The 14,342-nt window shown below is 34.8% G+C and overlaps 2 protein-coding genes across 2 annotated transcripts; both read right to left on the bottom strand.

Moving 5' to 3' along the window:
- Nucleotides 1-808: 808 nt before the first annotated feature.
- Nucleotides 809-1,790, bottom strand: GLRG_09344 (NADP oxidoreductase coenzyme F420-dependent; the record flags this gene model as incomplete). The annotated part of the gene is made up of 3 exons (XM_008100029.1): nucleotides 809-1,113; nucleotides 1,173-1,685; nucleotides 1,751-1,790. The coding sequence occupies 3 exons, from the start codon at nucleotides 1,788-1,790 to the stop codon at nucleotides 809-811; spliced, it is 858 nt and encodes a 285-aa protein (XP_008098220.1).
- A 749-nt stretch (nucleotides 1,791-2,539) lies between these two features.
- GLRG_09343 (amidohydrolase) lies at nucleotides 2,540-4,110 on the bottom strand (the record flags this gene model as incomplete). The annotated part of the gene is made up of 2 exons (XM_008100028.1): nucleotides 2,540-3,300; nucleotides 3,357-4,110. The coding sequence occupies 2 exons, from the start codon at nucleotides 4,108-4,110 to the stop codon at nucleotides 2,540-2,542; spliced, it is 1,515 nt and encodes a 504-aa protein (XP_008098219.1).
- Between the last annotated feature and the right edge of the window lie 10,232 nt (nucleotides 4,111-14,342).

The raw sequence follows: 14,342 nt of genomic DNA, 5'->3' as shown, positions 1-14,342 counted from the left end.
AGGAGCCACAAGACGGTAGTAGTAATAGTTGTCACCCGGAGATAACGGGAGTAACGTCATACAGTCTTGGTTGTCACGCTGGCCTGTAATACATTATCGACTTTCCTATTTGCGGCCGTTAAAGTGCTGCGGGCAGAATGACCTCGGCCCCAGTAGTGATTAACAGATAGTTATTGGCGGCTAATACGAGACCAACACACAATGCGGGGGGAAAGTTGCGGAACTGGGCCACGAATCGAATCTTCTTCCAATTCACGTTATCTCAGACTATTCGTCTGATTAGGCTCATTAAAAAGATAGAGAATATATACTAAAACTATCAAAAGCTATATATAAGTTGCATCCATTTTAGTTAAGATCGAGATTTATAATAAATAGTCGAAAACTACTCTTTAAGGTGCGATAAAAAAGTATGTGACTCGCTATGATGGGCGACTCGCTAGGCATGTACGTTAGATAAAAAGTATCAAATACTTTTAGGCTTTTACTTATTATTGCGTTTTTAGGCCTTTCATCTACTAAACAGTCTAGGGGCCATCTTTTATTATTTAGAAAGTTACTAGTGTTGGGATATCAACTAGTAGAGGGTAGAGCTAGTCTAAGGTCACCTGCTCCTGCATATGACCCCCTTGGTAGCTTACTCACACTACAGATGTCTATAGGAGCAGTCACTTTTTCCTTTTTATTATCATCAGCAACTTCGATACTAATAGTCAATATACCCTATTGCTGCTACCTGATCGATCTACCTGTTACACCAACAGAAGTCTCTGTCTTTCCCGTAATTCGTCCCAAAGACACGTCGACTTCACTGGTTACCTAACGTCTTTCCGAGTTCCTCACCGCGAGACGTTGCAGCCTTGACGGCCTTATCGACGATGTCCTTGAATCCAGAAGCCTCGAAGCTCTGGAGTGCCGCGTACGTCGTGCCGTTGGGGCTGGTGACGTTCTTGCGTAGCTGGCTGGGATCTTCCGACGACTCGACGAGCATTTTGCCGGCACCCAGACAGGTCTGAGTGGCCAGGCGCTTAGCCTGCTCTGGCGACAAACCGAGGCTGACGGCGCTGGAGATCAGGTGCTCAACCATGGCGAAGAAATACGCGGGACCGGAACCTGCAAACCGATTAGCACTACCTCCCTTCGCTGCGATGCACGTCGTGGATGCAACTCACCCGACAAGCCGGTGACGACATCAATCAGCTCCTCCTTTTCGACCCACTCGGTCGCCTTGCTGACGCTCGCCATGAGAGACTCGGTCAACTCTTTCTCTTCCTTGGTGACATCGCTGCCCGCGAACAGACCCGAGGCGCCCTCGCCCACGAGGGCGGGGGTGTTGGGCATGACGCGCACGACGTGGGGCGTTCGGCCATCGTCGAGCGTCAGCCACTTCTGCAAGGCCTCGAGGGTGATGCCGGCGGCGATGGAGACGACGACGGGGGTCTTGTCGTGTCCCGAGACGGCCTTGGCAAGCTCGTTGCAGACGCCCTTGGCGACTTGAGGCTTGACGGCCAGGATGGCGATGTCGGCGCCGACGAATGCTTCGGCGTTGGAGGTCGTCGTCTTGACGCCGAGGGCGGCCATCTTCTCGCGGTTCACCTCCCACGGCTCCGAGACGGTGACGTGCTGCTTGTCAATGCCCTTGGCCACCAGGCCTCCGATGATGGCTGCGGCCATGTTGCCACCACCTAGTTTACCCCGCGTTAGCTCACCCCAGTCTTGGGGGCATAACATCACGGAACCTTGAACATACCGATGAAGGCGATCTTGCTAGATTCAAGAGTAGGCGCCATTTTTGAATGATTTGAGTTGAGACAATTTAGATCGGCGAGATCCAGTACTACTGTGAGGACCTCCGGGGTGATGACTACGCCGTACTCGGAAGAGTTTGACTCAGCTCGGAAACAATGGCGCCGTGATCGGACCCACCTTTTCACCCGAAGCGCGGAGCTTAAATACAGAACCACGCAAGAAAACTGTTTGTGGCACCCTCACTGCACTCTGTGATTGCACAGCGTCCATATCTATCATGATTATGAAAGTCGTGGTCTTTCAACCTTCATCCGAACTCTATTAGCACGAAACTCGTACATAGTAATGAAGGCTGTTATTACGCAAGACCCTTGGTTTGGAAGTCATACGTAGCTTCAACAATACTCCACTGAAAATTAGAAGAGATCCGCAAGGGCTTCACAAAAAGTGATGAACTTGTTGTCAACATGTCAGAACTAGCGACCGTATCCAACATGTCTGGATAGTGTGAGCTGCAGACACATAAGGAACCACTTCTCCGCCCATGCCGACGGGCTGTTGATCGCATATGAGCTGCTCCAGCGCAGTCACTAAATATTGAAAGTTTATACTCTCATTGACTAGCTGATAGGGCCGAGAAAATCACCAGGCCTTGCGGGACTAGGGACAGGTGCTTGACCGTGACGTGCAGCGAAACTGCAACAAACAGGTTCTTATCAAATTATCTATTAATATGGAATTACTTGGTTGAATTAATGATACCGTGACAACCGATGACCCCTTTCGCCAACTAGACATGGAGAGTGCCATATCCAGTCTCGCCACCACCGACGACATCGACAGAGATGGGTGCCTCATACGGTGCACCGGAGCTGCTGAACTCTCCCGCGAGGGTGGTAAACGGCGTCTCCTTCCAGGTCTGCTGAATTTTGCGCGCGCTCTCCAAAAATCTCTTCTTGACATCTGAGTAACCGGGAACTACGAGCTTGCGATCCTTCTTGACAAATTTGCCGTCAACGAGGACATGCTCAACATCGCCGACGCTGGCGTGAAGGATCACGGCGGCCACAGGATCGACCCAGCCGAGTAGGGCAGGGCTCTCACCGTCCCAAACGATGACGTCAGCCTTGGCGCCCTCGGCGATGATGCCTATGTCAGAGCGGCGCAGGGCGAGGCCACCCTTTCGGGTAGCCAGGAGGAAGGCCTGGTTGACAGTCATGGGCGTGGTGGTGGGAATGCGCCACCGGGCGAGTACCTGCTGATAGAGCAGTCTTCTAGTGCTCTGCAGCCAGATGCGGGCTTGCGTGAGCACGTCGGATGAGTAGGTGAAGTGGGTGTCAATTCCCAAAGCACCCTGATCTTGAATGAGATGGCTGTGCGGGTGGGTATGACCGTAGTGCATTTCCGATTCGGGTGTGATTGAGATATACTGATTGGTAGAACGGAGAAGGGCAGCGCCCCGGTAGGTCAGGTATGAGGCATGGGAAAACACGACGGGTATGCTGGTGTTGAGAGCGCCGATGGCATGAAGATCCTCGGGGCTGTTGGTGACTGCGTGCTTGTCAACTTGGATGCACGAAAGATGGGAACCATTGGTGGTGACTTACTACCCCAAGGCCCCTGAAGGCTGTGAGTGGTAATGACGGAGACGTTGAACTCCTTGGCGAGATCGACTACAGCGTTTACATCAGCAAGGATAGGGTCGGGGCCGAAGAAGTCGCAGGCAACGCCGAGGCTGGTAGCAGTGCCGTCGAACTCGGCCTTTGTGGCGATGTCCCTGAAGTTCTCAAGCTGCTCTGAGACGGTGTAGTTGGTGACGTCGTGGAAGGCGTACGACCAGAACACTCTCGCGCCGCTGTCTATGCTTGCCTTCAAACCCGCCTCAGCGGTCTCATTAGACCAGGTGTGATGGGCATGGTCCAGAATCGTGGTGACGCCGGCATTCAGCGCCTCGTACAAGCCCGCGAGCTGGCCGATGTAGACATCGTCAGCATTCAGAAGACCGGCGGCGGCATACTCGCCGTAGCGGGTGAAGTACTCGGCCAGCGACGTGTTTGAACCAATGGTCTTGAAGGCCGTCTGCCAGCCATGACGATGTGTGTCAATGAAACCGGGGGTAATGATCTTGTTCGTCGCGTCGACGACTTGGGTGTTGTTGGAGGTTTTGGGCAGCGACTGGTCTGCGGTATAGACGGACGTGATGCGGTCGTCCGTAATGAGGAGCGAGCCGTTGCGGATGACATTGAGGGAGTTGCTCCCCTCGTCTAAGCCGATAATAGTGCCGCCCCGGAGGAGGACCGAGGACGCGTTCGCCAGGCTGGCGGTGGCCGTGAGTGCCGCAGCTAATGTGAAAGCGTGCATGGCGGATGTATGCATAGGTTGATGGGCTGTCCCTTGGCTCTTGTTCTTACACCGCTGTTGAGTACAGCTCTGTGCAGAGGCAAGTTGATCTTCTTCGAGCTGGCTTATGTACCTTTCGAGGAACCGACTCGAGCCGCATCCCGTCCAGCTAACGCCAAAAGAAAAAAAGAAAAAGAAAAGAAAAGAAAACCCTTCATCGGCTGACAAAAGGACCTACAATCAAAACCTGGACACAGTCTGGCTCGGCGTTCTGGGAGGTGGGATGTGTGGATACCAGAGGATGCTAACTATCGACTTGAGCATTGCTCACGTCACCGAATATGCACTAATGGATATGTGCTCTTGGTCCCACTCTAGCCTAATTGATTGAATCCCCGAAGGAGCGCTGATTATGTCGTCATAAGGACGTGGAAAGGAATCGCTGGCTCACTCCGTGGAGCTCCATGGCGGACCGGTGGGTTTGTCATGTTTTTCTCAAGGTTGCGGCTACGAGATGAGAGTGGCAGGTAGACCGCCAGTCTCCAGTCACTGGTTGTAGCTCCGCATCGGGTGTTTTCGACTGTCTACATAGGCTGCCCTGCGATTCACCTCCTCGTGGTAGCGATGGTACACCATTGTTCTCCCGAAGGGATAGGGAACGCGGAAACCAATACGTAAATGGAACGATGTAGAATGAGATCTCCGCTCTTCGGCACTTCGCGGGACCCACTCGGTATCCCGACGATCCTAGCTCTTGCTAGTTAGTGAGTTGCATAGGTACTCTACAGTCTACTGCTGGGGCAAGGGTTCTTGTGTTGCTTCCTGTATTGTCCCATAAGCCGATGTACTAGAGACCTTGCCTTGGTACAACGACTAGCAAAAGTTCCGTCTGTTCTTTATTTGCATCGTATATAAAGCTTTTGTCTTATCTATACTGATACTTAGTGTAGTAACGTTTCACTTGAATACCTGCCCATCGGTATAGTACTCGTAACTTGGGAATTTAAACACTATTTTCATAGGCCTTTTGTAAACTTATAGTGTGAGGTAGGAGTAACTCGGTCGAATTTTGGCATCCCCACTGTACGTTTACATGGGCTGTTATTCCACCTCAGCCAGTGTTAGTGATTGTTAGGTACCACCTGACACGAACCCTCAAGTCATATGATCCAGGTGGTATTACTGGTTGTGTATACTGTTGTATGTAAGTGGCTTCTTCCGCCAGTACGCGGATTTAGCTTCACCTCACCATCTTCGTTCTGCCCCTATCAAGGACCGCAGGAGAGTTTACAGTAGAGAATTCCATCATGCAATTAGCTAACGCTAGGTAATCTGAAGCCGCGGATTTACAGAATTATAGATTTGCACGCATAGCTGTACACCTGTTAAATGTGGCGAAAGTATACGTGAATTTACCAGCAAATGCACAGTTGTTAAATAATAGGGATTGTAATAGTTAATTAATTATGTTATGTATATATATAACTGTAGTAAAATCCTATAGGAACAGGGAAATCCCCCTATTCCTTAGTTAGAAAATCACAGGCTAATCCTAGTAATATTATTAGTAAAATCACTATTAAAGTAAGGTAATTTTACTACTTATTCTCTAGTAATTTACTATAAGGTAACTATAAATTAACTAGTAAATTTATATAATATAGTTAATAAGTAAGTATTATAGATAAGTAAGTGTTATATATAATAGCACCCTTAGTATATTATATAAGATATATTAGTAATAAAATAATTAAATTAATTAAAACTACTTAGATTTCTTCTCTCTAGATATTTCTTTATTAGACTAATATATTTATATATTATAACCTATATTCCTATAGACACTATATTACTATTAGCCTGTCTTAGTTCTTAGTTAATAACTACTACTTTAATATGTTTTGTCTTTAATTTAAGCTATAGCCTCTCTTTATAATTAAAGGTCCTCTCCTTTAGCTATAGTAAGACTTTTTCCTTATTATAAATAGGTTTTTTTAGCTCTCTAGCACTAGCTAAGTAGGTTATTTTCCTATTAAAGAATCTAAACCTTAGATGTTAATAAAGTAATTTTATATATAAATATATATAATATAGTTAATAAGTAAGTATTATAGATAAGTAAGTGTTATATACTATTATAAACCTACTACTTATATTATTATAAAGTATTCTCTTTTTACTATACTAATATTTATATAAAGTAAAAAGCTTAATTAAAGTTAGCTATCTAGAGTATAAAATAAAACCTAAAACTTAGCACTTAGGCTATAAGGAAGATCTACTTAGTCTGCTTTAAGACACTAAGCTAATAATTAAAAGGTATACTATTATAACATAATAGTATACCTATCTTAAAGATATTAACTACACTTAAAAAAAAGAAGCTAGTTAAGTATATTCTTAACCTAGACTTCTAATTATTTTCTCTTTAGATTAGTAGTATAGAAAATATAGCTAATTAACTACTTACTAACTATAATATACCTCTTATTAGGAAGCACTAAGGCTTAACCTTTATAAAGTAGTAACTATAGCTTTAGGTGTATTTTTTTTAAAAGTATAACTATAAAAAGGCTTAATATAAAAATCTTAATATAATAAATATATAGTTTTTTCTATAGTAAATATAATTATAAAATATAGTATTATAAAGCTAAATATTTATAGCTTTAATAAGACTAGGTTTATAATAAGCTAGATTATAGCTAGAATAGTTATTATAAGACCTAAAAGGTATTTAAATATAATAATAATATAGCCTAGTAATTATAAATAAATTATAGTTATTTAGGCTATTAGTTTATTAGGCTATAGTATTTTACTATATATTATTATTATAAGCTAATATTACTTTTTTCTTATTAATAAATATAAAAGTTATTACTTTATAGATTTTAAACTACTTTATAAAGAAAATAATATTATTACTTTTTATATACTACCTTATTTATCTTATTTACTTTAGCCCTTAAATATTAAATATTTTAGGCCCTTAAAGATAATATATAGTTAAGGAATTAAAAAGAAAATATATAAAGGTAATACCTATATTACTAAGGAGGACTTTTTTCTTATATTTTATAAGGCTTTTATAAAAGTAATTATTAAAAAGAATATTAAAAGAGGTTTTAAAGGGGCTAGTCTTATCTCTTTAAGTTTAAAAATATACTTTCTAAGCTTAATATAAAGCTATATATATTAATACCTTTAGGATCTCTCCTAATAACGCCCCCTCTATAGACTTCTTAGACACTAAATAACCTAATAAAAGCACTTTTTTATTCTAAACTTATTAAATAAAGAGTCTTTTACTATTATAGTAGCTTACTAACCTTAATTATTAAAGCAGTAAAGTATCTTTTAAAGAGGATATATATATTTATATATAAAATTACCTTATTAAAGTCTAAGGTTTAGATCTTTTAGGAAAAAAATAACCTACTTAGCTAGTACTAAAGAGCTAAAGAAACCTACTTATAATAAGAAAAAAGTCTTACTATAGCTAAAGGAGAGGACCTTTATTTATAAAAAGAGGCTATAGCTTAGATTAAGAATAAAATATATTAAAGTAGTAGTTATTTACTAGGGACTAAGGTAGGCTAATAGTAATATAGCGTCTATAGAAATACTAGTTATAATATATAAATATATTTATTTAATAAAGAAATATTTAGAGAGAAGGATTCTAAGTAGTTTTAATTAATTTAATTATTTTATTATTAATATTTACTATATAATATATTAGGGGTTTTATTATATATTTTACTTACTTATTTATTTTACTTACTTATTAACTATTTTATACTAAAGGTACTATTATATATAATACTTACTTATTTATAATACTTACTTATTAACTATATTAGCTTTTTTAATAAATACTTTAATACTTTAATTATTAAGGTTAGTAAGCTACTTTAATAGTAAAAGATTTTTTTTTAATAAGTTTAGACTAAAAAAGTGCTTTTATTAGGTTATTTAGTATTTAAGAAGTCTATAGAGGGGGTATTATTAGAAGAGATCTTAGAGGTATTAAAGTATATAGCTTTATATTAAGCTTAAAAAGTATATTTTCTAAACTTAAAAAAATAAAGCTAGCCCCTTATTATAATCTAACTAGTTAGGTGCTAGCTAATATAACTATATAGTATAAAATAAAAGATAATAATATAAGTATATTATTACTAAAGCTTTTACTTTATACTAAAGTTAGTTACCTTAACCTACTTATAACACTTTTAACCCTAAAGTAGTTATTTCTTACCTAGACTTTAAGCTAAATATACTAATACCTCTTAGTTTATATCTAACTAGCTTAGGCTTATAAGACCTAAAGATACTAACTATAGCACTAAAGGGTATATAACGTACTAGTTTACTTAAGAAGAAGATCGGAGGTTATTAAGAAAGCTTACTAACACTAATATATAAGGTAATTAAACTTTAAGCTAAAGGTATTAGTAAGTTAGTATATAGGCTTACTTTTATTAAGGCTAAGAACCTTAGACTTTATATAAGGGTAGATATACTAAGTAAGTAGTAGAGGGTAAAAAAGACCTAACTATCTCTTAGAGGGTTACTTAATATAACTAAAGTAAAGGCGCTATAAGAAGAAGAAAAAGATATTAAAGCTAGAGGTAGGAAAATATCCTAGAAGGAGGGTTATAAAGAGGGTAGTAAGCTATATATATAATAATATAGTAATTATAAAAAGACTAGATATAATATATAAACCTATAAGGTAGTTTAGAATAGTAATAAAAAAGATAGTAATAAGTAGTATTAATTAATTTTATATGTTATAGCTTAATTAAGTTATAGAAAAGGTAAGAGAGTAAAGAAAAGGTAGTAACTTACTATAAGTAGTAATATACTATATAGGTATATTAGCTTTAGTAAAATCTATTTTATAAGATTACTTAGTAGCTACCTTAAAGTCTTTATAATAATATATAATCTTTTATAATAATAGAATTTAATAAAAATATATTATACTACTTTAGTAGTAACTAGTAATAAGGCTTTTAGTTAGATACTAGCTAAGCTAATAATCTTTACTAAGTTAAAAGCACTTTTTATATAATATAAAGAATTATTAAAGATATAAAAATTAACTTACTACTTTTATTAAGACTATATAGTAAGGTAAAAGATATCCAACTATTTTATAGTAACTTATAAAGCTATTAGTTATTTAAAAACCTAGTTATACTAAATAAAACCTAAATAAGTAAATTAATATAGCCTTCCTAGCAGCTGTTATAGATTTAACAGGAGGAGCTAGGCTACAGTAGTAACATAAAGTAATATAGTATAAAGGTAAAGCGTAATAGTAAAGTAGTAAAGTAAGGTAAGTAATAATAAAGAGCTAAATAAATAATATAAAACAAGATAAGTAATAAATAGGTAGTAATATTCTTAGTTAACCTCTTCCTCTATAAAGGGGTTCTAACTAAAGGAGTATATACCTATAGTATATATAATATATTATATATACTTTAGATATATCCTTACTATCTATTTAGCTTCTAGCTATAGGCACTTATTCTTTTGTTTTATAATAAGTGCCCCCCCTCAAAAAGACCTATTCTTTTTCTACTAAAGACACTTAGAGCTAATTAAGAAAGTAATAGTTACTAATTTCTTATCTCCCTTATATTATAGCCTTATATCTTAAGGTTATTATTTATACTATAGCTACGCCTTTACTTCTTATTATTATCTCCTAAGTTAATGGTTTTAGCTTAGCGCTTTTTTTCTTATAAGCCTATAAGGCTACTTAGCTTATTTACTAAGGAGGATTATTTATTACTTTTACTTCTTAAGCTTATAACACTAATAACGCTTTAGGTAGTAGTATATATCTTTTACTAAAGGTAGAGTGCCTCTATAAGTAAGGCTACTTAGTCCTATAGCTACTTAAAATCCTCTGCCTTAAACTTATTAAGCGTATTAAGATTATTTACTTTATAATTAAGGTTCCTAACTTTATTATTAAGGTTATTAACTTACTTTTTAATATTATTAATTAAGGCTATTTACTAGTAAATCTTCTTAGCCTTAATATATAGGCTTTTTCTAATAGCCTTATTAATATTATTATATATTACTATAGTAACCCTAGCCTTATTAATAAACTTTACTAAAGTAGTAGTGTTCTTTATATTTTTATAAATTAACTTAATATACTTATTAACCTTAGTAGTAAGGTTAGTAACTTAGTTCTCTAGCTAGTTAATTAGGTGTAATTAAACTTTTATATAGTAAGTATAATAAATCTTAAGTATAAAGATATAGTCTAAACACTAAATAAGTAGAAAAGTAACTATTACCTAAGAATTACTTTACTTAAGTTAGTATAAGAATATAAAGCTAATTAGTGCTATATAGCTAAAGAGTTCCTTAGACTATAGCTTACTGTTTTTAAAATTAGTAAAGATAGTCTCTATAAAGGCTATAATCTGCTATTAGAAGTTATTAAATATAGCAGAATTATATATAAATTAGCTAGTAAATATATAGTTACCTTATAGTAAATTATTAGGGAATAGGTAGTAAATTAGCCCTACTTTAAGGGGTTAATTTACTAATTAAATAGCTAGGATTAGCCTAGGATTTTCTAACTAAGAAAAAGAGAAATTTTCCTACTTTTAGAGGATCTTAACTATAGTTATATATTATATAATTAATTAATTAACTATTATAATCCCTATAATCTATTAGTTAACAGTCTTATACGCGCGTCTATAATAGCTAATATATCTTTCTATCTAATAAGTATTATTATAATATCTAATAGGAATAATAATAATAAGGTAACTATCTTATAAGCACGTAGTAACTAGTTTATATAGATTAACACTATTAAGGTAAAAGTAAAGTAACTTAACCTCTAGGAATATATTAACCTAGAAGTTATATCTAAGAATTACTTAATCCTTAAGGAGCTTCTTATAAAGCTATTACAGCTTAAAGTGATAGACTATTACTATATATTAACTATAAATAAACTTATTATTTACTAAGCACTACCCTTTTATAAGTAATTACTAAGATATCTTAGTAAGTAACTATATAGCTATATCTAGTAAGAAATAAGGCTTTTACTACTTTATCTAATAGATATACTTATAAAGTTAAATAAGTAAAGACGCTAAAAGAACTTAGTATATATAACCTTACTTATTTTAATACGCTGCTTATATACTATTATAAAGAAATATATAAATATACTACTTACTAAAAAGATACTAATAACTTAGTAAACGTAATTAAATCCAGACCTCTATAAGAGGTACTATAGATTATTAAAATTAATACCTAAATAAATTAACGCCTTAAATATAGTAGTTAGGATAAGTAACTTTAATTATATAAGATACACCTATAATAAGTATAGTAAAGTATTAGTAAAAGCCTAGTAAAAAGCCTTAACTACTAAGAAAGATCTTACTACATAGCTTAATAAATAGAACACAGCCTATAGTAAATTAGTATAAGTTAATTTACCTAACTATTAATAACTAGTAGTTTAGTTTAATAACCTTATTACTATGTTATAAGGTAGCGCTATTAGCTTATAGCTTAACGTATATAAAGTAACTAGTAAAATAATAAGAAATTAAAATAAGATAAACTAGTAAGTACTTTATAAGATAGCACTTAAAAGGGTTAAATCCCTTACTAATAACTTACTATATTATAGCTAAGTAGGCTATAGCGTATTTAGCCTATTAGGAAATAATAATAATAATAACTAACCTTATAGTAAAGGCGTAGTAAAAGATTATAAATTTACTAACAAGAAGTATTACTAATAGTAAAGTATAAGTAAAAAAGTAAAATACCTTATATGCCTTAGTGCTTATCTATTAGAACTCTACTACTTTATAAATAAATTATAAAGGCCTAATAATTAGTAGCTAAATACGTAACGTTAGTAATAGGTTAATAAGTATATTATAAGTAATCCTAACCTTACTAAATAAGTAGAAAAAGTTAAGGCTAAGTTATATTAACTATATAGTAAATACTACATAAAGGTGGTATTTTATACTACCTTATAAGGCTATAAGCTAGGTAATTTAGCCTTACTTAACTTAGGCACTACTAACTATATATTTAACTATATATTATAGTTTATTATATTAGTAGTAGCCTTAATTAGTAACTATATCTAGGCTAGTACTACCTAGGTTATAATTAAAGGATATAGTACTATAGAGATTACCTTAAAAGGTGCTAATAGCTTACTAATAAAGCTTTATATATATAACGTAATATACTATAGCGTATTTACTATATTACTTATTTTATTTATAAGGCTATACTAGTAAGGTATATAGTAAGATATAAGCCTAGGTAATAATTACTTAAGACGTATAAATTAGGTTATTAATAGGGGCGCACTTAGAATTACTATATACGCACTAACCTTACGTACGCTCTACTATTTACCTCTCTTATTAGGTTTAAAAGTTAGTATATCCCTATAAAAGTAGTAAAAGTAATTTTACTAACACTTCTACTGTTCTAATATATAATTATCTAATTAGCCTATATAACTATAGGAAATAGGCTCTATAAGGAGGTCCTTTTTATAGCTATAGAAAACAGGCTCTATAAGAGGTAATCTTTATAACTATAAAAAGGACCCCCTTATAGAGACCTTTTCTTATAGCTATAAAGAGCGCCCCTCTTACTAAGCCTATTTTTTATAGCTATAAAGAGCGCCTCTCTTCTTATTTAAGTTTTATAAAAATATATTACCTATTACCTTTTTTTATAAATCTTAAATAGGCCTATATAGTTAAAAAGGCCTACTATATAGCTACTTTTTTATAATATAGTTATAAAGATTTTTTATTACTACTAACTATTTCTTACTAAATTTATATCCTCTAAATACTAAGCTAAAGTAGCTATTTACTTATATAAGTCCTTATAGTCTTCTCTCTACTAAGAACACTAGACTAGCTTCTTATTTATTACTAAGAGGAAAGTAGAATCTAGCTTTAACTTAGTTAACTTACCTCTTATATAGACCTAAATAGCGTTAACTTATTCTTACTTCTTAGTAGGTAGCCTTACTTCTTACTACTTATAGCTTAGCTATAACTTTAGGTATAGGCTTAGGTAGCTAACTAGCTCTCTTAAGGTAAAGCTAGTTATAATAAGATAAGTTATACTATATTCTTTAGCTTATTATAAAGAGATACTATAATCTTTAGATTAAGGATTTAATAGTATAAATTAAAGGAAGACGTCTCTTAAAAACGCTACTAGAGGTATACCTCTTACTTACTAAAAAAAGCTAAATTTAGTATATTAGTAAAAACTTTATAATAGTATAAGATACTAAGCTTAGTTAGAACTATATAGTCTAAACTATATTTTTTAATAAGGCCTAAGAATAGCCTTATACTAAAAAGTATTACTTTTTTTACTAGCTAGTATTACTTTCTAATTAACACTAAGTGCTTTAAAAAAAGTAGTGTCTAAAGTTTACTAAGAAGCTTAAGTTTCTCGGGGCTCAATAAAGTAATTCTTCAGCACGATTAGAAGCAATCATCTCTATTGATTCGTCTTAGTAGACGGTTTACGTCTCTAGGATTTACATTTTGACCGTTCAAAGCCGGATGTATCGACCTCGCACCGAGGCCGGTTCGTAGTCGGAAATGCAATCCTTGATGCTAATATTTAAACCAGGGCCGTACGGATGTCATAATATGGGTAGGCAATCCAACCGAACCACTTTCAGATCTAGCCCGTGATTGAAAGTACACGGAACAAGGCTCGCGCTTGGGCCATCGGGGACAAAGCGGCGCGAGGTAAAACCACCGACCCAACGCTTTCGCGTCCCGTTGATACCTAGAATCGCGGGCCGGATTAATAAGGCTAAATATAGCGTTATAAATAGATCTAAAATAGGTCTACTTAGTAGCCTAAAAAAGTAGGAGTTTAAAGTAATTAGTATTATAGGTGTTATTAAAACTAATTACTTTAAGGAACTACTTCTATATTTAAAGATAGTAAGGAAAAGTCTAAATAAAGCTAATAAGGTAGTTTAGATTATTATCTACTTATTTTACTATATATAAGATACTTTACTTATTTAATAACTTAATTAACGCTATAGTTAGTAAATACTTACCTAGCTTTTTTTAATTTATATAAGCTTTAGTATTATAGATATCTTATTAAGTAAATAAGAAATTTAAAAACTAATCTTAAATAATAGTAGATATATTATA

Source organism: Colletotrichum graminicola (genome assembly GCF_000149035.1).
Source record: "Colletotrichum graminicola M1.001 genomic scaffold supercont1.48, whole genome shotgun sequence".
Taxonomy (NCBI): Eukaryota; Fungi; Ascomycota; class Sordariomycetes; order Glomerellales; family Glomerellaceae; genus Colletotrichum; species Colletotrichum graminicola.
The sequence above is the reverse complement of the archived record's forward strand: the minus strand, read 5'-3'. Positions and strand labels throughout refer to the sequence as shown.